The sequence below is a fragment of the Pelodiscus sinensis genome, chromosome 33, assembly GCF_049634645.1.
Source record: "Pelodiscus sinensis isolate JC-2024 chromosome 33, ASM4963464v1, whole genome shotgun sequence".
NCBI classification, from domain to species: Eukaryota; Metazoa; Chordata; order Testudines; family Trionychidae; genus Pelodiscus; species Pelodiscus sinensis.
This window is the reverse complement of record NC_134743.1, coordinates 2,570,426-2,592,274: the sequence shown is the minus strand read 5'-3', so window position 1 is coordinate 2,592,274 and position 21,849 is coordinate 2,570,426. Positions and strand designations below refer to the sequence as shown.

General features: G+C 63.4%; 1 protein-coding gene across 3 annotated transcripts; it reads left to right on the top strand.

Moving 5' to 3' along the window:
- Positions 1 to 6,928: 6,928 nt before the first annotated feature.
- LOC142823388 (maestro heat-like repeat-containing protein family member 7) lies at positions 6,929 to 21,849 on the top strand. 3 transcript variants are annotated; one of them, XM_075914404.1, is made up of 11 exons: positions 6,937 to 7,300; positions 18,102 to 18,205; positions 18,521 to 18,643; positions 19,191 to 19,258; positions 19,375 to 19,480; positions 19,751 to 19,846; positions 20,009 to 20,113; positions 20,503 to 20,638; positions 20,868 to 20,962; positions 21,211 to 21,364; positions 21,722 to 21,847. In XM_075914404.1, the coding sequence occupies exons 1-11, from the start codon at positions 7,186 to 7,188 to the stop codon at positions 21,802 to 21,804; spliced, it is 1,185 nt and encodes a 394-aa protein (XP_075770519.1). In that variant the 5' UTR covers positions 6,937 to 7,185; the 3' UTR covers positions 21,805 to 21,847. The 3 variants fall into 3 exon arrangements, with proteins under 3 accessions (XP_075770521.1, XP_075770519.1, XP_075770520.1); XM_075914405.1 differs by having other exon boundaries at positions 21,725 to 21,819; XM_075914406.1 differs by lacking the exon at positions 18,521 to 18,643 and having other exon boundaries at positions 6,929 to 7,300; positions 21,722 to 21,849.

Here is a 21,849-nt window from a genome sequence, read left to right as displayed (position 1 = left end):
CTGCTCGGCCCACACGGGAGAGGAGGAGGCACCTGCTCTGCCCTTGGATCTGTGGGCACAGGCAGGCTGTGAACCAGTGGTGCCAGCAACCTCCCCCAAGCGCGCTGGTACCAGCCCCTCAGCAGCCTGCGAGCCAGGGCCCTGCCCAGCCCCACAACGATGGCCAGGGCCGCTGGGGCTAATGCAACGAGACGCGCCCAGCTGCAATGGCCGAACCCCCCGGGCTCCGGCAGCCGTGTCCCTGCGTCCCTCTGTCCATCTGTCGGGCGCTGGGGCTGGGCTCGCCCTGCAGGTGGCAGCTGGTTTCTCTCCATAACTCTGCAATCGAGAAAGGGCCCTAAGCCCGGGGTGCAGCCGGGGGATCCCAGGCTCAGTTCCAGCAGCCTTGGTCACAGCAGCCAGGAGGCGGCATGAGGAGCATGACTGGGACTGGGGGGGGGGGGGGAGTGTGAAAGAGGCTCACGGTGCTGGACTCCACCAGAGTCCTCCACTGAGAGGGGGACACTGCACAGCATCAGCCTTCTACCCCACCCACTGCAGCACAGCGCCCCCTGCTGAGCCCCGTCCCGCCCACTGCAGCACAGCGCCCCCTGCTGAGCCCCGTCCCGCCCACTGCAGCACAGCGCCCCCTGCTGAGCCCCGTCCCGCCCACTGCAGAACAGCGCCCCCTGCTGAGCCCCGTCCCGCCCACTGCAGCACAGCGCCCCCTGCTGAGCCCCGTCCCGCCCACTGCAGCACAGCGCCCCCTGCTGAGCCCCGTCCCGCCCACTGCAGCACAGCGCCCCCTGCTGAGCCCCGTCCCGCCCACTGCAGCACAGCGCCCCCTGCTGAGCCCCGTCCCGCCCACTGCAGCACAGCGACCCCTGCTGAGCCCCGTCCCACCCACTGCAGCACAGCGCCCCCTGCTGAGCCCCGTCCCGCCCACTGCAGGACAGCGCCCCCTGCTGAGATCCATCCCGCCCACTGCAGCACAGCGCCCCCTGCTGAGCCCCGTCCCGCCCACTGCAGCACAGCGCCCCCTGCTGAGATCCATCCCGCCCACTGCAGCACAGCGCCCCCTGCTGAGCCCCGTCCCCCCCACTGCAGCACAGCGCCCCCTGCTGAGCCCCGTCCCGCCCACTGCAGCACAGCGCCCCCTGCTGAGCCCCGTCCCACCCACTGCAGCACAGCGCCCCCGCTGAGATCCGTCACGCCCACTGCAGCACAGTACCCCCTGCTGAGCCCCGTACCACCCACTGCAGCACAGCGCCCCCTGCTGAGCCCCGTCCCGCCCACTGCAGCCCCGTCCCGCCCACTGCAGCACAGCGCCCCCTGCTGAGCCCCGTCCCGCCCACTGCAGCCCCATCCCACCCACTGCAGCACAGCGCCCCCTGCTGAGCCCCGTCCCGCCCACTGCAGCCCCATCCCACCCACTGCAGCACAGCGCCCCCTGCTGAGCCCCGTCCCGCCCACTGCAGCACAGTGCCCTCTGCTGAGATCCGTCCCGCCCACTGCAGCACAGTGCCCCCTGCTGAGCCCCGTCCCGCCCACTGCAGCACAGTGCCCTCTGCTGAGATCCGTCCCGCCCACTGCAGCACAGTGCCCCCTGCTGAGATCCGTCCCGCCCACTGCAGCACAGCGCCCCCTGCTGAGCCCCGTCCCGCCCACTGCAGCACAGTGCCCTCTGCTGAGATCCGTCCCGCCCACTGCAGCACAGCGCCCCCTGCTGAGCCCCGTCCCGCCCACTGCAGCACAGTGCCCTCTGCTGAGATCCGTCCCGCCCACTGCAGCACAGTGCCCCCTGCTGAGCCCCGTCCCGCCCACTGCAGCCCCATCCCACCCACTGCAGCACAGCGCCCCCTGCTGAGCCCCGTCCCGCCCACTGCAGCACAGTGCCCTCTGCTGAGCCCCGTCCCGCCCACTGCAGCACAGCGCCCCCTGCTGAGCCCCGTCCCACCCACCGCCACACAGCGCCCCCTGCTGAGCCCCGTCCCACCCACTGCAGCACAGCGCCCCCTGCTGAGCCCTCTCCAACCCACTGCAGCCCCGTCCCACCCACTGCAGCACAGCGCCCCCTGCTGAGCCCTCTCCAACCCACTGCAGCCCCGTCCCGCCCACTGCAGCACAGCGACCCCTGCTGAGCCCCGTCCCGCCCACTGCAGCACAGCGCCCCCTGCTGAGCCCCGTCCCACCCACTGCAGCACAGCGCCCCCTGCTGAGCCCCGTCCCGCCCACTGCAGCACAGCGCCCCCTGCTGAGATCCATCCCGCCCACTGCAGCACAGCGCCCCCTGCTGAGCCCCGTCCCGCCCACTGCAGCACAGCGCCCCCGCTGAGATCCGTCACGCCCACTGCAGCACACCGCCCCCTGCTGAGCCCCGTCCCACCCACTGCAGCACAGTGCCCCCTGCTGAGCCCCGTCCCACCCACTGCAGCACAGCGCCCCCTGCTGAGCCCCGTCCCCCCACTGCAGCACAGCGCCCCCTGCTGAGCCCCGTCCCACCCACTGCAGCACAGCGCCCCAGCTGAGATCCGTCACGCCCACTGCAGCACAGCGCCCCCTGCTGAGCCCCGTCCCGCCCACTGCAGCACAGCGCCCCCTGCTGAGCCCCGTCCCGCCCACTGCAGCACAGCGCCCCCTGCTGAGATCCATCCCGCCCACTGCAGCACAGCGCCCCCTGCTGAGCCCCGTCCCCCCCACTGCAGCACAGCGCCCCCTGCTGAGCCCCGTCCCACCCACTGCAGCACAGCGCCCCCGCTGAGATCCGTCACGCCCACTGCAGCACAGCGCCCCCTGCTGAGCCCCGTACCACCCACTGCAGCACAGCGCCCCCTGCTGAGCCCCGTCCCGCCCACTGCAGCACAGCGCCCCCTGCTGAGCCCCGTCCCGCCCACTGCAGCACAGCGCCCCCTGCTGAGCCCCGTCCCACCCACTGCAGCACAGCGCCCCCGCTGAGATCCGTCACGCCCACTGCAGCACAGTACCCCCTGCTGAGCCCCGTACCACCCACTGCAGCACAGCGCCCCCTGCTGAGCCCCGTCCCGCCCACTGCAGCCCCGTCCCGCCCACTGCAGCACAGCGCCCCCTGCTGAGCCCCGTCCCGCCCACTGCAGCCCCATCCCACCCACTGCAGCACAGCGCCCCCTGCTGAGCCCCGTCCCGCCCACTGCAGCCCCATCCCACCCACTGCAGCACAGCGCCCCCTGCTGAGCCCCGTCCCGCCCACTGCAGCACAGTGCCCTCTGCTGAGATCCGTCCCGCCCACTGCAGCACAGTGCCCCCTGCTGAGCCCCGTCCCGCCCACTGCAGCACAGTGCCCTCTGCTGAGATCCGTCCCGCCCACTGCAGCACAGTGCCCCCTGCTGAGATCCGTCCCGCCCACTGCAGCACAGCGCCCCCTGCTGAGCCCCGTCCCGCCCACTGCAGCACAGTGCCCTCTGCTGAGATCCGTCCCGCCCACTGCAGCACAGCGCCCCCTGCTGAGCCCCGTCCCGCCCACTGCAGCACAGTGCCCTCTGCTGAGATCCGTCCCGCCCACTGCAGCACAGTGCCCCCTGCTGAGCCCCGTCCCGCCCACTGCAGCCCCATCCCACCCACTGCAGCACAGCGCCCCCTGCTGAGCCCCGTCCCGCCCACTGCAGCACAGTGCCCTCTGCTGAGCCCCGTCCCGCCCACTGCAGCACAGCGCCCCCTGCTGAGCCCCGTCCCACCCACCGCCACACAGCGCCCCCTGCTGAGCCCCGTCCCACCCACTGCAGCACAGCGCCCCCTGCTGAGCCCTCTCCAACCCACTGCAGCCCCGTCCCACCCACTGCAGCACAGCGCCCCCTGCTGAGCCCTCTCCAACCCACTGCAGCCCCGTCCCGCCCACTGCAGCACAGCGACCCCTGCTGAGCCCCGTCCCGCCCACTGCAGCACAGCGCCCCCTGCTGAGCCCCGTCCCACCCACTGCAGCACAGCGCCCCCTGCTGAGCCCCGTCCCGCCCACTGCAGCACAGCGCCCCCTGCTGAGATCCATCCCGCCCACTGCAGCACAGCGCCCCCTGCTGAGCCCCGTCCCGCCCACTGCAGCACAGCGCCCCCGCTGAGATCCGTCACGCCCACTGCAGCACACCGCCCCCTGCTGAGCCCCGTCCCACCCACTGCAGCACAGTGCCCCCTGCTGAGCCCCGTCCCACCCACTGCAGCACAGCGCCCCCTGCTGAGCCCCGTCCCACCCACTGCAGCACAGCGCCCCAGCTGAGATCCGTCACGCCCACTGCAGCACAGCGCCCCCTGCTGAGCCCCGTCCCGCCCACTGCAGCACAGCGCCCCCTGCTGAGCCCCGTCCCGCCCACTGCAGCACAGCGCCCCCTGCTGAGATCCATCCCGCCCACTGCAGCACAGCGCCCCCTGCTGAGCCCCGTCCCCCCCACTGCAGCACAGCGCCCCCTGCTGAGCCCCGTCCCACCCACTGCAGCACAGCGCCCCCGCTGAGATCCGTCACGCCCACTGCAGCACAGCGCCCCCTGCTGAGCCCCGTACCACCCACTGCAGCACAGCGCCCCCTGCTGAGCCCCGTCCCGCCCACTGCAGCCCCGTCCCGCCCACTGCAGCACAGCGCCCCCTGCTGAGCCCCGTCCCGCCCACTGCAGCACAGCGCCCCCTGCTGAGCCCCGTCCCACCCACTGCAGCACAGTGCCCCCTGCTGAGCCCTCTCCAACCCACTAGAGGACAGCGCCCCCTGCTGAGATCCGTCACGCCCACTGCAGCACAGCACCCCCTGCTGAGCCCCATCCCACCCACTGCAGCCCCGTCCCACCCACTGCAGGACAGCGCCCCCCGTTGAGCCCTGTCCCACCCACTGCAGCCCGTCCCACCACTGCCACACAGCGCCCCCTGCTGAGCCCCGGCCCACCCACTGCAGTACAGCACCCCCCGCTGAGCACTGTCCTGCCTACTGGAGCACAGCACCCCTTGCTGAGCCCCGTCCCACCCACTGCAGCCCCGTCCCACCCACTGCAGCCCCGTCCCACCCACTGCAGTACAGCGCCCCCTGCTCAGCCCCACTTCCCCATGCCCTGCCTCCACTCACTGCCCTCTAGGAAGTGACTGCGTCTGAGCCGACAGGGCAGGTCCTCGGCAGGGAATCGCTCCAGCAACCTGGGAGTGATACAGGCTCCCTCAGGACCCACTTGCCTGGAGGGGCCCAGCCAAGCCGCCCCATGCTCCCTCCCGCAATGGGCTGAGACTGGTCAGACTTCTGCACTGGTCCTTAGTGGCTCAGCTCCAGCGAGACAGGTGGGCCCCACAGGTGGTCAGATGCAGAGACTGCTCCGAGCCGGCATCCCACCAGCAGGCAGAGAGAAGCTGGCGGGCGAGGCTGGGAGACAGAGAGGAGCCCTCAGCTGACCAGCAGGCAGGCTGAGAGTATGTGGTGGGTGGCCGGGGAGAGGAGCCAGTGGGCTGACAGGGCTTCAGGGCACAGTGCAAGCAGAGCAGGATGGAGGCCCTTCTGGGCATGGGCTCAGCTCCACGGTGCCATTGTAAACCTGGCTCTGCCCCCCCACTCTCCTTGCTCCCACGAGGGAATAAATGTGTGAACCCCCCACCCCCCACTCCAGGACAGGCCTAGCCTCATATCTCCTTGATGCCGGGAGAGTCACCACTAGGGGCTCCTCTTTGGCCAGTTCGACATTACCTAGCCCAGCTGCAAACCCTCGTGCTGGCCACCCGGAGCCCTGTGAGTGTGTGTGAGCTGGGCACGGCACGGCCAGGGAGCCGCACGCCTGGTGCAGGGCGAGTTGCCAGAGCGCTGCCTGCTCCGGGCTTTGGCACAGGCTCGGGGGGTGAGAGCCAACACCTCTGCACAGCCCCACGCCCTGGCAGCGACACGCCTCAGCTCGGGGGCAACGCTCATCTTAGGCCTTGTCCACAGTGGGGAGTTCTCGGTTCTCGTCACCTAGCTCAGTTGCTCCCTGGGCTGGGGCAAGACAATATCAGCTTGAGGTCTTGGTAGCTGAACCCAGCATCCCCCCCCCCCCCCCCCGCCAGCTCTCGGTTCCAGCGGCGGCTCCCTTGGAACAGACCAGTGGATGATGAAGCGCGTTTACCAACGAAAGCTGCTCCGCAGCCAGCAATCACACAGGCGCCAAACGCCTCCATGGTCCACTGAGAGCCCCAAGGGTGGGCATAGACCCACAGCCCCCAGAGAGCATCAGGGGCTAGCAGGGACTGGGCCACTGGGCCCTCGATCCGCAAGGAAGCCGTGTTCTCTGGGATTTGCCGAGATAGTGACATGGGAACAGGTCTTGGGTATAAGCTCAGGTGTGATTGTGCTCTAGGTACATGGGGTGCCCCCCAGGGTGAGGCCAGTGCAGTGATGCCCCTGCCCTGGGCAGACAAGGGCTGTGTCGACCCTACACGTGCAGGACTGTGCCGCTGGAGTGTTGTAATACAGACCCTGCAGCAATGGAAGGGGCTTTGCTGTCACCGTAGTTAATCCCCCTTCCAAGCGATGCTATCCAGGTCAATGGGAGAATGTTTCTGTTCACCTTCTGCTGGCTACACCGGGACATAGGTCGGCCTCACCACGTCCCCAGCGCTCTGGATTTTTCACACACACCGATGCAATATAGCTGGGTTGACCGAAGTTTTAGGTGGGCATAGACCCACAGCCTTCAGCTGGAGTCAGGGTGTCCTCACGGCCATCAGCCTGGCTTTAACGGCATCGGCTGGTCCTCGCCCCCTCAGCCAAACCCGGGCACCTGATCCTCGTCCCCTCAGCCAAACCTGGGTGCCTGTCCCGAGTCCTCCAGCCCTCCGTGGGTCGTTTCTACTGAGTCCCTGCAAACCTGCTCCAGGAACTGCCCCTCCTGCCCCATGTGTCCCAGAGCCAGCTGTTCCAAGAGGAGTTTGCTCAGCATGTTCCCAGAACACGGATTTCACAATCCAGTGATATAAATAAGGCCACAGCGCTGGGCACGAGGGTCACTTCCCCTCTGTGGTCTCCATTGCACACGCCCATTGGGGCAGTGCCAGGGGGTGCAGAGGGAGGGGTCTCAGCAATGAGAGGCCTGTCACACACCCTGCCCCCTTGGGTGCCTGCCCCATCTCCCCCACCTCCCAGCCTGTGACCGTCACACCGAGCTCAGCCTGCCTCTCTCGCTAGGGCCATCGCCTGCACTAGTGCCTGGCTACGCTGCCCCGCAACCTCTGCTGTGGGGCATGGGGTTTCCTGGGCACTGCCTGCTCCCAGCTGGACGCCCCCGTGGCAGGAGTTCAGCTGCCTGCTCTGGAGCTGGGTACACAAGGATCCCCATCCTCCTGGCCTGGCTGTGGGGTGAGTGGCCTTTTCCCTTTGCTCTGGCTTTGAGTAGCCCCGTGGGCAACCTGCTCTCCTCCATCCCCACCCATCAGGCACAGCATAGCTGTGTCCTGGGAGCCGGGACTCCTGGGTGCATTGCTGCTGGGGCCAGGAGAGTGGGGGCGATGGTTTGGGGAGGGTCTTACCAGGGTTTATCTAGCTGCATGTACGATTTTACAGCACAATAAGTTTAGCTTTTGTTTAACGTCTGTCAGTGACTCCTGGAGGTGTTTCCCAGCCCCCCTGGGCTGGTTTCTTTGGGAACACGGGGCATCGGGCTGGGAGGACACGTCATACAATCCCCGTCACACGCTTACCAAGCGCCATCTTCACGCGCGTGAAGCTGTTCTCCCCTCCCCCGTTAGGAGGCTGGTCCCGACCCCCCTTCTCATTTCCAGCCTAACGTGATTCCTGGCTAGTTTATCCCCAGTAGCTCTTGTGCCAACACTGTCCTTTGGCTTCACTGGTTCCTCTCCCTCCCCGGGGTTCCCTGATGGGGTCCTACAGAGCAGTCAGCTCCCCGCTCAGCCTGCGCTGTGCCAGCCAAACCCGCCCTGCTGTGCTTGGTGCTGTGCACCACACGGCCAGGGAGAGCTTTTGCCCTGCTGTGCTCACAACCAGCCATGACACGTGCTGTCCCCAGACACAGCCCTTCTCCGGCTCTGGCCATCACTGGGGGACAAGGACACGTTACCATCCCAAATCGCAGCTCCCTCTCAGCCCCCACTGGCATTTCCAGAGGGCTGGCCAGCCGCTCTGTGGGCCCACACAGACCCGCCGGCCCCGTCGCTGGGGCTGAAAGCAGAGCTCGTCGCTGAGAACGTTTGCAGATGACACAACCGGGGAGTGTAAATACGGAACGGGACAGGTCACGGATTCAGCGCAAGCTGGGCACTTTGTAAACTGGTGCAAGCAAACAATCTGTGTTTTAACAGAGATACGAGCAACTGTGCACAGCTAGGAACCAAGCCCACGGGGCTGACGAGCGGCCCGCAGCCCCCTTGGCCTAGGAGTCTCTGGCTCTGAACCTTTCCCTCGGCCCCTGTGTGGGGTGCGCGGGCTGGGCAGGGTCTGCGGAGCCCAGAGACTCTCGCAAGGCTGCAGAAAAGAGGCAGCACAGTGAGAGTGGGGCCCGCGGATGTAGCCAGGAATAGTGGGGGGATGGGCCAGCCTTGGTGAGGGGCGTGGGTCATGGGGTGCTGAGGAGAGCGGGTGAGGGTTGGTGAGGGGGCATATGTCAGTGAATGGGGGCGAGGCAGTGGGGCAGGAGGGCCCGGGCCAGTCAGGAGGTGGGGTGAGGAGAGGTGAGGGGAGGGGTTCAGTGAGGAGGGTGGGGAAAGGGTTCGAGGGGGGTGAGCCAGGATCAGTGAGGCGTGTGTAGCGAGGGTTAGTGAGAGGTGTGAGGTAAAGGTCAGCGACGCGGAGGGGGAGCCAGGGTCAGTGGGGGTGGCCGAGGGTTGGTGAGGGGCCAGGGTCCCACTGTGATATAGCAACAGGCCCAGCTGGACAGGGCCCTGCAGAGGGAGCGAACCCAACAGCAGAGACGGGGTTGCCAGGGGCTGGAGGATCAGGGCCGTGCTGTGTGGGAGCAGGAGACAGGCAGAGACCCCGCAAGGGGGAGCAAGTGGGCAGCAGGGCGGGCTGAGCTGTCCCAGAAACATCCCCCCACACGCTGCCTTGAGACCCGCCGTGCAGGGAGCTGTGACTGCCCCGGCCTTGGGGGCGTCCAGCAGCCCCTGAGCCAGGCAGATGACTGCAACTGGCTCTGCAGAGGTTTGCCTGGTCCTGTCCTGGGGAAAGGCCTGTGTTAGCCGTGTACGGCCTGGACAAAGGCAGCCCCACCTCACAGCAGGCTGGAGCTCAGAGGAGGAAGGGTTTTTCTTTTCTCGATTTCTTTCCTTTTCCATTGACTCTTGGCTCCAGGGGCTGAGCACCCACTGACTGGTGAGTACTCGGCTGGGGCAGTCACCAGGCATTCATCAGCGTGGGCAATCACCAGCATTCACCTTCCAAACCAGGCTCTGTTGGGGGGGAGATGTGAGGCTAGTGCAAAAAGAGAAAAGAGGCGGGAGGCTGCTGAGATAATTGGTATGGAGAGAGCAGGTGAGTGAGGGGAAGGGACACAGGAGATACGTGAGTGTTACTGAGATCAGCTCTCCACTGTGCCCCCTCCCAACAGAGGTGGGAAAGCATCAAGGGATGAAATATCACCTCAGCACACCCCCTTCTGGGGTGAGCAACCACAGCACCAAATTTCAGCATCCCAGAGAAGAGAGTGTGACTGCTGAAGGTGTGTTGGTTTGTATAGAACCGCAGAGACGCAGGACTGGAAGGGACCTTGGGAGAGCATCTCGTCCAGTTCTCTGCACACATGGCAGGACTAGGTATTATCGAAACCTTTCCTGACAAGCGTTTCTCTAACCCACTCTAAAAAGTCTTCAGTGAGGGAGATTCCTCAACCACGCTAGCTCCCTAGGCAATTTATTCCTGTGTTGAATTGAATTTCATCCTATTTACTTCAGACCGTTACTCCCGTTAGCCCAGATCATTTTGACTTTTAATCTTGTCCTCCAAAGCACAAAGCACTGCAACATGTACATTCAGAGTCAATCATTCAGTATGTTTCCCATGCAGGTATCAGCTAGAGTGTGACGATTGCTTTAGCATGTTTTCAAATCTTTCAGCTGCTTAGTGCACCCTTAAACTTGCTCACAAATTCTCACCCCTTGCCAGGCTGTTCCAGGCAGAGAGAAATCTGTTGTGTTTGTGTTGGCTTTTTGTGTGTGCTCTTCTTTACATGTCAGATGTGGATAAAAGCACAACCCCAGATAGCCCCGCCCATGTTACTGATTGGAAAGCTGTCCAGTAGCCAGGCAGGAGCGCTGCAGCTCACAGACGCCGACATGTGGACAGCAGCTGGGGAGGGGGTGCTGTGTGGTGAGGGGACAAGGTGATCTGGAAGCCCCTTTGCCATAGTCTACAGTGTTCAGGTTTGGCCTTCGGGATGCAGGAGCAGCTGTGAGGTCCCTCAAGAGGGAGGATAGCTGGTAACAGGGCAGTAGCCCAATCCCAGAGTGTTCTCGGGGCCCCGTAGGCAAGGCCCTGCTGGTGTAGCCTCTCTAGGTAAATTGGGGCAAGAAATCTCCTGGAGTTACTAGTGTCCCTCCGCTTCCCCAGCCTGCTTCTCTGTGTAGCGGATAGTGAGGGGTGGGCTGCTTCCTGTCCCCCCAAGATAACTTAGGGTGGGGTAGGGTCCCATTTTGCAATACCCCGCCCCTAGTGCCATTACAGTATGTCAGTGTAGCCCAGGGGTGTCCAGCCTAAACCTGAGAAGGAGCCAGAATGTACCAGCGCCCATTGCCAAAGAGCTACAGTTCTATGTCACCAGCCCTGATCAGCTCCCCAAACAGCTCTCACCACATCCCGCCCACTGGCAGCCCCACCGGTCAGCGCCTCCTTCTCCTTTTCCTCCTGCCCACTGGGATCCGCTCTCGCTCAGTGGGAGACACTGGAGGGGAGAAGCGTGGGTGTGACAGGCTCAGTCGGAAGTGGCAGGATCCTGGGGGGAAAGGGCCTAGGGCAGAGCTGGGGTTGAACAGCGAGCACCCTCCGGCTCAGTGGAAAGTTGGCACCTGTAGCTCCAGCCCTGGATTTGGTACCTATGCAAGGAGCCTCATATTAACTTCTGAAAAGCCGCATGTGGCTCTGGAGGTTTAACTTTTTTATCTTATTTGGCATCTTTGTGTCTGGTCCCTTTCCTTTGGAGAGCAATTCTTTTCCAAAGTTGGACTGGTTGATTTAGTTGGGTCGGTCCTGCTCTGGGCAGGGGGTTAGACTCGATGACTCCTGAGGTCTTGTCCAGCCCTAGGATTCTAGGATTCTGAATTGTCTTCCCATCAGGAGCTGTGCTGGACTGTTTTCAGCAGCTGCTATGGGTGTGGCTCTGTAACTGAGAAGAGCAAGGAATGGATCTTCCTGCTATCGGGTTTTCTTGGTTCCCTATACAGCTCCTTCAGCCTCTCCATTTGCTTGGGGTAATGTGGGGAGCTTGGGATAACAGTTTGTTCGGAATGACAAATGTTGCTGCAGTGAACTGTGGTCCATTGTCTGTCACTGGTTGCTCTGGAATACCAAGTGAGCAAAAATGCACTTCAGTGTCTCGATAACACCGCAATGTGCCTTTCAATTACATTGTCTCTATACACCCGGAAAAATAATCCATGGTGACCAGGTAATGAAGGACTCTGAATTTCCCTAAATCTGCAGCTAGTCTCTTCAAGGTCTCTCTGGTGGGAACGTTTGTGCGCTATATAGTTCAGTATTGTCTCTTATGTTGAGTTGTACTGGATCCCCTTTCAAAAGCCCAGGGTCCTAAGAACATAAGAATGGCCATACTAGAGCAGAGCAATGCTCCTAGCCCTGTACCCATTCTGTTTTCAATTGGAGTCAATGCCAGGTGCTTCAGAGGGAATGAACAGATCAGGCGATCATCAAGTGATCCATCCCCTGTTATCCACTCCCAGCTTCTGGCAAAAAGAGTCTAGGGACACTTCAGAGCATGGTGTTACATCCCTTCCCATCCTAGCTCATAGACCTGTCCTCTATGAATTTCTCTAGTTCTTTTTTGAACCCTGTTATAGTTTTGGTCTTTACAATATCACCTAGCAAGGAGTTCCATAGGCTAAGACTAGAGCTTTGCATTGAGAGTGAATGTGATCAAAGAACCACAGACAACCAGCGACCTTCTGAGCTGCAGTGTGGCAGCCAAGATGGGCCTGGTGAGAAAGGCAGAAGAACTTGCTGGAAGATTTTCTGATATAACACTTATTTCTGTGGTGAACTCGCACAGGCAGGTCAGATAAGTCCAGGGCTAGTTACAGCTGTTTTAGGTGACTTCTACTCTGGGAGGGACTGGAGGGCTACATCTAGGCTGCAGCACTTTTCCGGGATACCGGCGTATCCTGGAAATCAATGCCATGTCCAAGGAGCGTGTCTGCTTTTTCAGAAAAAAATTCAAAAAAGCAGACGTGCTCTTTTGCCATCCCTATAAACCTCGTTTTACGCGGAAGAGGGATGTGTCAAAAGAGGACTTTTTTTCCAAAATGTGGCACCATGTAGACATGCCAAATTTTGGAAAAGCCTCTTTTAACAGTAAAGCGGAAAAAGATACACAATTTGTGTACTGCAAATGGTGTTTCTTTTTCCGATTTATCTTTGCAGTGTAGACCTAGCAAAGTGTAGATTTTAAGTCCCATCTGAAATGCCAGAGACATCAGCTCAGGAGTCAATTTTATAGAGAATTGTCTTGCCATTAGCATTCAGTTTCATTCTCCAGACATGCTCTCTGTGATCACCGGTGACAGATCCCACAAACAATGGCTCTTGGTTGTTTGCGATGAGTCAGATCCCTACGTGCTCTGGTGCTGTACACAGCTGCAAAATGCCCATAATTCATGTAAATATTATACCATGTGCCTCTGGCTGGACAGGCTGAATTTTTCCCTTCTGCATATAGGCTGGGATTTGTCCCTCTTAATCTGAGTGGTCTCTCTCCTGGTCTCAGGGGGGGTCTTACCCCAATACGTTCTAACACACAAGTGTCTGTTTATGGCTTCTGTCATGGTCATGAGGGATGACCAGCAGCCTGGGAACTAAGGAGTTAACTATGTCCCTATACCTAGCCAGGTAGCATTCAGCCAATAGAAATGCAGGTAGGGATTTCAAACTGAGACAAAGGGATTTTGGGGGTTTCCCTCCTTTGTCTCTGGGCCGGTTTGCTCTAGAATACTGAGGGAGACAGAAGACATGTCTCTCTCCAAGAAAAAGACTCTTCAGAATGTGTCAGAAGGGTAAAGTTTAGATAAATCTGGGTATGTCTACGCTACAGCACTATTTCGAATTCACTTATTTCGAATTAGTTAATTCGAATTATGCTCATTCGAAATAACGCATCTAGACAAAAAAACTAATTCGAAATAGAATTTTTCTAAATAGCACGTCCACAGTGAGTGGACCCTGAATTGAAGGTAAGGCTGGCTGGAACCAGTGCCGGCAGGGCATCAGGGTCGGACTTAGTGTATGGGGCTGTTGCCTCAGGCTAGCCGAGGTCTGTGATTAAAGGGACCTGACTCCCATCCTGGACAGACAGTTCTCAGGTTTCTCCGCTTGCTGGTCCACCTCGCTAAGTGCTCTGCTTGCCCTCACTTGGGACACCACGGCACGCTGCAACATGGAACCAGACCTGCCCCCGGGGACTCTGCTGCGTCTCGTGGACACGTTGCCGGCAGCCTGGCTGCACTGTCTGCAGGCTGCCATCCGGGAGGACCATCGAGGGGATGTCAGGATCCAGGGGGCCCTGCGGAAGCGCTTCCACCCTGAGGAGCGCTAACAGTCTCCCCGGTCTGCCCCACCGGGGGCTTGTGCCCCACTCCTCCCTCTCATCCTTCCACTTACCCTTCCCTAGCCCCCCCTTCCTGATGTCAAATAAAAGACACGTATTTTCAAAAATAGCAACTCCCTTTATTTAACACAACTGGGGAGGGGAAATGAAACTCTGGGGAGACGGAGGCGGGAGAGGGCAGGAAGAGGGTGGAAGAGGGGAGGGGGAAAACTGGGAGGAGGGAGCTGGAAGGGGGAAGAAGGGGAAGGAGAAGCTCAGGGCTCAGGGGTGGGGGTCTCGCCGGGCCAACCGCCTCCCAGCATGGCGGGGGAGGAGGCCTCGGCGTCCCCGGGGAGATGGGGAGGAGGGTGCAGAGGTTGAGGTGGGGGGGTGGACATTGAGGATGAGGGTGTGGAGGTTGAGGAGGAAGAGGTGGGAGGGGGGCAGGAGTGGGAGGAGGACCCGTAGCGGGGGGGGGCAGCAGGTGCAGGACCGGCGCGGAGCAGCATGCTCTGCAGCAGGGCCTGCAGGTTAGCGTTTATGGCTCGGTCCTCAGCCAGCTGCTCCCGGCGGAGCTGCAGGTCTTCCCGCGTCCAGGCCTCAATGGTGTGGTGCAGGGCTCTCAGGACCCCCAGGTGCTGGTCCCAGTACTCCTGCCAGGTGTGGGAGCGCCCTGCACAAGCAGCTGGTGCAGCTGTAGAGAAAGAAGAGAAGTGGTCAGTTCTCCCTGGGGACGCAGTGGACGATGCCCAGCCCGCCCCTGCGACGTGAGGGCACCCGTGCCCTGCACTGTCAGAACCGATGTGCTTGCACAGAGGCCATGGTCAGGATGTCTGGCTCTCCCCGGGATTGGGAGCTGCCCCAAGACTGCACCCATGCCCCTGTGCCGTGTATAGTGTGGCCGGGGCGGGGGGGGAGATGTCCCCTGACTCTGTGTAGAAGGGGCCTGTGAAGGGAGAGCATCCTGCAGGGTCCCGCCCCGGGGTCGGGAACGTGTCAGGTCTCTCCACACACGCATGTGCCTATTGGGCCACGGCCCCTGGGTGGCAGGGCATGTGCTCGCAGGTGCACAAGTGGCTGCGTGATCTGTGGGAGGCATGGCCCACGCGCGCGGTCCCTGGTCTCCCTCCCGCCTCCCCCCCCGGGCAGGGGACAGTGCTGGCACTTACCTGGTATGGCCTCCCTGGACGACCCTGCCGACTCCAGTGCCGGGACAGCTGGTGGTGGCCCCTCTGCTGTGCCCAGGTCGGGGCCCTCTGGCCCCAGGTCGCTGTCTCCCAGGCTGGCACAGACCGCCCCGCCCCCCAGGAGTCGGTCGAGGGCGGGGAAGTAGGGGCAGGTGGCAGCCCCTGCGGCGCCGCCCCTGGTGGCCCTGGCGTACGCCTGCCGCAGCTGTTTGACCTTCACGTGCACCTGCTCCGGGGTGCGCCTGTGGCCTTTCCTGGCCATGGCGGCCGCTATGCGCCTGTAGACGGCCGCGTTCCTCCGCCTAGAGCGGAGACCATGGAGGTTGGGGGGCTGCCCCCAAACCTCAATGAGGTCCATGACCTCCACACTAGTCCAGCAGGGTGCGCGCTGTCTAAGGCCCCTGGCTGGCTCCTGGGCAGGGGAGAGCTGGCTGCTCCAGGCTGCCATTGTGTGGCCACTGGCTGAGGGTCTGCAGCTGCTGGCAGGCCTGGCTCTCGCACGTGCCCAGTGGCAAGTCTACCCCTGTAAGGGCCCCAGGGCTGGGGAGGGGAGAGGAGTTTTCCTGGTTTGGCCCTTTAGGGCGCTCCAGGGCAGTGGTGGATTCTCCGCGTGTCGATGGGTCTAGTGCAGGCCCAGAGGCCTTGCTGGGATGCGCTAGGGCAAAATCCAGGGCCGGGACCGGACAGAAACCCGTGAGAGGCAGCGGGGCGGGTGGGAGGCTCTAACTCTTGCTCCTGGGCCAGGAAGTCCAGTGCTGGGTGACACCAAGGCCACGTCTGCACGGCAGGCATTTTGCACAAGAACAAGTGTTCCTGAGCAACAGCTTGTGGCGCGTCTACACTCTATGTGTGTTCTTGCGCAAGTAAATTTGCAGTAAAGCATCAGAGAACAGGGCTTCTTGCACAGGAGTTATTCCTCTCCCCACGATGACTAAGCCCCCTTTGTGCAAGAGCTGTTGTGCAAGAAGGCAGCGTGGACGGGCACCAGGGGCTTCTTCAGCAAGACACTTTTCTGGCTAAAATAGCCAGCAGAGCTTTCTTGCGCAAGAGAGCGTTCACACTGCCATGGACGCTCTGGTGCAAAAGCCCATGGCAGGGTGGAGGCGCTCTTGCACGAGACCTTTGGCGCAAGAACTCCGGCGTGAAACAGTTCTCGTGCAAGAAGCCTGCAATGTAGGGCAGGGAGCAGCCTATGGGGCTACTGGAGCCGCTGGCTGCAGGGTGCCCAGTGAGGGAGGGGAGGGACCCCTAGGAATGGCTCCAACTTCCCAATGGCCAGAGGCAGGACATTTGCCTGGCAGGGTGAGGTGGGGGGGCAGTGACCTCACAGGGGCTTTGGGCAGCCCTCAGCACATAAGGCTGTTGGGATTTTGTGGTTCCCAGAGAGTCAGGAGCTGGGCAGAATCAAGGGTCTTCAATTCAATTCAATACTTTATTCAATGTGCACAAAGGGAAGGCCCCTGGCACTAAAATCAGGCAGAGCCCCTCGAGCCGAGAGCCCCTCCCCTTGCTGTTCTATAGCACATGGTTACAGGTTACATAACACAAACTTCTAAACCAATCAGATTCAACCTTTCCGTACATGGCTTTGTTTGTCACATGCTTGTGCTTCTCCACCCCACATGTTGAGTTCACCCCCCTCCCCCTGGCCTTTCCTAGGCTGTTGCTAGGGTGGAGCCACAGCATGCGTCTTTCTGCACAGCTCCTTTCCAAAGCACGTTCCGTTTAAAATGAACACATGCAAACCCTTCAAGGCAAAGGGCAGGTGGGGAGGTGGTGACCTCACAGAGGGACCCACGTCTCAGGCTGATAAAAGCGGGGGGCGGGCCCAGGGGACTTTGGAGACCCCCGGTTGCTTTAGCTCTGGTGCGTCTCCTCCTCACGGTTCATTCGCGTTCTGTGAGTTCCACATCCCGACACCTTTGTGAAGAAGGTAAGAGCCCCCAGGGGTTGGATCCCGCCCGGGGCCGGCTGGGTTCCAGGCAGGCCCAGCCCTCGGTCAAGGGCCAGAAGGTGATTCCTCACCTGGGCTGCATCCTTAGCACCACTGGGGCTTTCTCCTGGTTGGTTTCCCTTTTCCTCCATCCCCCCACATTTCTGCTCTGTTCTTGCCTCTCCTGTGACCTCCCCCTGCTGCCCCCCCCCAGCTTGTGACCTAACAGACTAGCTGAAGGACGGGGGGTGGTTTGCAGGAGCCATGGGGTGGGGGATGCAGCCCCCATTGTGGGGACTGGGGAGGTGGGGCTGGAACAGGTCTATGCCGGTGTCTTTGGGGAGAACGCTCCACCCCCCACACCTTAGACTCTCCCCTGATTGGCCGAGCAGGGGCTGTTGATGGGCAGGAGACTCAGGTCCTTGCAGTGCCTGTGCAAGACCGAGCCAATAAGCAAGGGGCCATTTGGGGGCTGGGGGCAGTCGCTCTGGGGAGCTGGAACCCCTGGATTTCGCTCTGCAGGCTGCGCCCCAAGCTCCCCTTTGCTCCCCTCATTTGCAGCATGGCCAAACGCGTCCAGCTGTGGTTCAGGAAAGCCCTGAAGATGGCCCCAGGGCCGGTGGGGAGCAGCTTCTCCGTCCCCGCGGGCGGGGAAGCTGAATCCCACCAGCTCGGGGCGACTCGCCCACCGGCCAGGCCCCCCCGGACCTGGCTCCAGAGGCGGCTGGGCAGGCGGGACCCAGCCCAGCGGGGGAGCCAGGTAGGGTGGCTCCTGGACCTCCTCTGTGGAGAGAAACACCTGCCCCGGGAGCCCAGCCCCCATTACCACCAGGGGGCATCGCCCTGCCCGGCCCCCGGGGACCTGCCAGTCTCCGGGAGCCCCCAGCCCGTCGCTCCCCGCACCAGCCCCTGCAGCTGTGGGTCCAGGTCCGTCAGCAGCAGCGCCTGGGCCTCCAGCTGCAGCCAGGCCACCTCCCGCAGCCGCTCAGACCCAGGTGAGGGGCCGTGAACACGCTGGGCCCAGGGGCTCACCCAGTACCCCGGGGGGGCAGCCCCAGTGTCTGCCCCGCAGCCAGGGCAATGGATGGAGGCGGGGGCTGCTTGGCTCTCTTCTTCCTGGTGGGGGCTCTGCTGAGGGCGTTGGCAGATGTGAGGGTGGCAGGGGGATGGGTCCCTGCGAGAGGCGTGTGGGGCCCAACCTGCCCTGGGTCCCTGACATGGGGGCGCGTGACCCCTGCTGGCCGCTGGAGTCACCCTGGTCCCTTCCCTCCCGCACAGAGCCCCCCTGCGCCTCGGCGGAGCTCTGCCAGGAGCGGGTGGACTCCCGGGTGGAGGAAGGGGCCATCTACGACATCGAAGAGCAGCTCCACACCCGGGACACGGTAGGAACCTTCTCCACACGGGGGGGACCCGAGATTGTCCGGCCCCTTCCCAGCACGTCCCCCCCCCCTCCGGGAGGGGCTTGTCCCTGGGGATCCCCCTGGGGCCCCTTCTCCTGCATGGCCTGGGCCCCCCAAGCTGGGGGCTCTTGTCATGCACCAGCTGGGCCCCCACAAGCCTGAGGCAGCAGTTGGGGGGGGAGTGTGGGTGCTTGGACAACCGGCAGCTCCCACCTCCACTCCTGGGAGGCCTGAGCCCTGCAGCTGTCCGTGGGGGGCAGGCAGGCCCCAGGCTCACAGACTCTCTCTGGGGTGCAGAGCCCAGCCGCCCTGCAGCGGTTCCTCTTGGCCATCCCCCTCGCCTGCCTCGCCGCCCTCCAAAGGGGCGAGGACACCCTGGCGCCGCGCTGCTGCAAGGACACCATGGTGGCCAGGCTCGTGGTGAGGGAGTCGCGGTGGCCGGGAGGAGGGGAGGGGATACGTGGGGTGGACAGGGGTCTGCCTGGGCCATGGCGGCGGGTGGGGGTGCTGGAAACGGGATGGGTGGGGCCAGGAGTTCTGGAGTCGGAGGGGGAGGTGGACATGGGGAGGGCGGGTGGGGATGCTGGAGGAGGGAGGGACACAGAAATGGGGCAGGTCTGGGGTGCCGGACAGGAAGGGGGATTCGGGACAGGGAGGGGTCTCCCCGGGCCATGGGGGGCTGGAAGGGAGCCGAGCGGGCTGCTGGGGATGCGCCTGGGGAGCAGGGATGAGGAGGTTCAGAGGCTGGTCACCTGGGCAGTGAGGGGCAGGAGACGGCCTGGGGACAAGGATTGAGCTGGTCCCGGTTTGGGAGGGGGGTGCTGGGAGGGGCCCTGTGCCGGGCAGGGGGGCTACAGGGCAGCGGGAGGCAGTGGGGTTGGATCCTGCTGGGTGGGGGCGCTGGCCGTGTGAGCGTCTCTTGGGGGCCCCAGCCTCACACGCCCCTTTGTCTCCTTGGGTCTCACAGGAGATCATGGAGGACTCGCCCCCCCCGCTGGTCTTGGCCGACTGCCTCAACGCCGCCTGCAGCCTCAGGTACCGACCCCCCCCCCCCCGCCGACTCCCCCCAGAGCAGATCCCCTGGCCAGGGAGTGGGAAAGTCTCTGTCTCCTGCTGCTGAATTAACAGTCTCTGCCCCTCTCTCCTGCCAGCACCTTGCAGCCTCCCCTGCGGGCCCAGCTCCTGAGCCCCCTGCTGACGGCGGCCGTGGGACAGACTGTGTCTGGGGACTGGCAGCAGGAGCCCATCCACACTCAGGTACGTCCCTCCGGGCCCTGCTCCCGGGCTGGGCTGGAGCTCCAGAGAGGAGGGGGGGGGGGCAGAGGGCGGGAAGAAGCTGCAGGTTTGGATCCTTCCCTCCAGGGTTCCCGTTGCTCTCCCGGGGGGCCCGTCCCTTCCATGCCCAGCCTGGGCTCCTCCCTGCTCTGCGAGGCGGCTCAGACCCTGCTCTAGGCTGGACCCCGGAGCCAGCGGGTGGCCTGGATTCCCCAACCCCCCTCTGACCCAGGGCTCCCCCTTGTCTTGCAGCAGTTCATCCGGGCCCTTCCCTACGACCTCCAGGCCCTACTGGCGAGCCTCCTCGCCGAGTCCCCAGACACCGCCCGGCTGCAGCTCATAATGGAGGTGAGCCCCGTGGGGGGGACGGGGCCATTGTCCCTGCTTCCTCGGGGGGCCGAGAGAGGAGCAGTGTCAGTGGCTGGGGGGGGCACAGTCCGAGAGGAGCCCCAGGCTCTGCCCAGATCTGGCGCCTCCCTACGGGTCCTGACCTGCCTCTTCCCCCCCCAGCACCTGAGCCCGTGGCTGGAGTCCCGCCTGCCCCAGGAGCGAGCCAGGGCCCTTGGCAGCACCACGGCCCTGCTGGGAGTCGCCACCACCCTCCCGGGGTTTGACGTAAGTGACCTCGGAGCCGGGGGGTCTGGGGCTGCAGGGCGCGGGGCTGGGAGCGTCCCCGGGAGGCAGAGGCAGGGCCGGGAATGGGCCGGGAATGGGCCGCGTTCTCCTTTCCCCGGGGAGGGGCGACCCTGGGCCCTTCAGGGGGGCTCTTGAGGGACTGGGCCTGGGGACTGGGGAGTGGCCGTCAGTGGATCCCCTTGTTCCACCCCCGGAGTGACCCTTCAGTCGGGGCCATTGCTCAGGGTTGTCTCCTCGCAAGGCCGGCCCCGTCCCGCCCCGGGAGGTGTCTCTGTCCGTCCCCCGAGCTCAGACCCGCCTCGGCGGCCGTTTGCATGGGACGTGCAGCCCCAGGATGCTGAGGGACCCCCCCTCTTCTCTCCCCTCAGAACTCCGCTGACTGGCCGAGGATGGGTCACCACGTGGCCCAGCTGGGCCTTTTTATTTCGGACCCATCCGAAGACGTCAGCCGGCTGGCCCGGGAGGGGGTGCACAGCCTGTATCAACTCCTCCTGCACCACAGGGGTAAGGAACCCAGCCGGGACCTGGGCCCCAGGGACACCCTGAGGGTGCCGGCGGCGGGGGGAGGGGACCCAGCCCTTTTCCCCCAGACTGGCCCAAGGGGGGATGCGTCCCTCTGTGTTCCCCTTCTGCCCCCTGTGCCCCTCCATTTGCCCAGGGATGCCTGCAGGGGCCCGTGGGAGGGGAAGGGCTCAGACCTGCCAGCAGAATGACCCTGTTGTGTCTCTTGCAGGCCTCAACATCCACCAGGCAGAGGACCTGTGGTGCAGACACTACTACAAAGAAAGATGGGTCCTGGCTCACAGCAACAGCGTGAGGGTGGGAGAGGTAAGGACGCGCTGCCAGGGCAGGGCAGGGCTCGGGGGTGGGGCTGGCTGGGGCCCTCGTGGGGGTAGGAGGGTCTTGGGGGCAGGAGGAAGCTGTGACCTGGGGCAGGGGTTGGGGTGCCGGGTGAGGAGAGCGTCTGGGTGCAGGGTCTGGAAGGGAGTTTGGGGGAGGAGGAAGCTGTTTTAGCCCCAGGAGTTGGGGCCGGGCTCTGGGCCGTCAGCTGAAACCTCCTGTGCTCTTGATTTCAGGTCTTTGGGCAGCTCTTCACACCAGAGCAGGAGAACTGCTTTTTGGACAAGGCTCTGCTCGCTGCCCGCTCCCCTCCTACGGCGCCCCAGCCAGGCCGGGCTGGTCCTGGCCCACGCCCTGCATGGGCAGGCCCATCAGCTCCTGGAATACATGGTGAGCAGCCGGAGCAGATCAGGAGAGTGGGGCAGGGCCAGGGTCTCCTTCCCATCCCCTCAGGGAGTCCCCCGCCCCTTTCCTCAGGCTGCCCCCACCCCACATCCCTGCTGGCAGAATCCCTCCTGCCCCTGCGAGCGTCCCTGGGGGTGGGGGAGGCTCTGAACACAGAAACTGTCCTAGGAGGCGGGACGGGAGGGGGCCGAGGTGTCAGGAGCTCTGGGGGGGTCAGGAGCTCACCCTGCGGGCCTGACGGGGGGTGACCAGAGAGCAGGGGGGAGGAGGGTGGAAATGCTGGGGGGGCCAGTTCCCCTGAGTCCCCAGGGATGAATGTGACGGATTCTGCTTCCCTTGCAGCAGGAAGACACCCAGTGAGAGCAGCAAGAGCTGAGGAGCCAGCAGCTGCGTCCCCCTCCCCCCAACCCTCCCAATTGTATTGAATTGTATTTACATTCTCATTAAACAATGTTTCAAAAAACATTTGG

What these genes read in the sequence shown, in the direction of transcription:
- LOC142823388 (XM_075914404.1), top strand. Translation starts at nt 7,186, where the DNA reads ATGGGGTTTCCTGGGCACTGCCTGCTCCCAGCTGGACGCCCCCGTGGC. An exon ending in CCTCCTGGCCTGGCTGTGGG is followed by an intron (nt 7,301 to 18,101) that starts GTGAGTGGCCTT and finishes CCTCCCGCACAG; the next exon opens with AGCCCCCCTGCGCCTCGGCG. An exon ending in AACGCCGCCTGCAGCCTCAG is followed by an intron (nt 19,259 to 19,374) that starts GTACCGACCCCC and finishes CTCTCCTGCCAG; the next exon opens with CACCTTGCAGCCTCCCCTGC.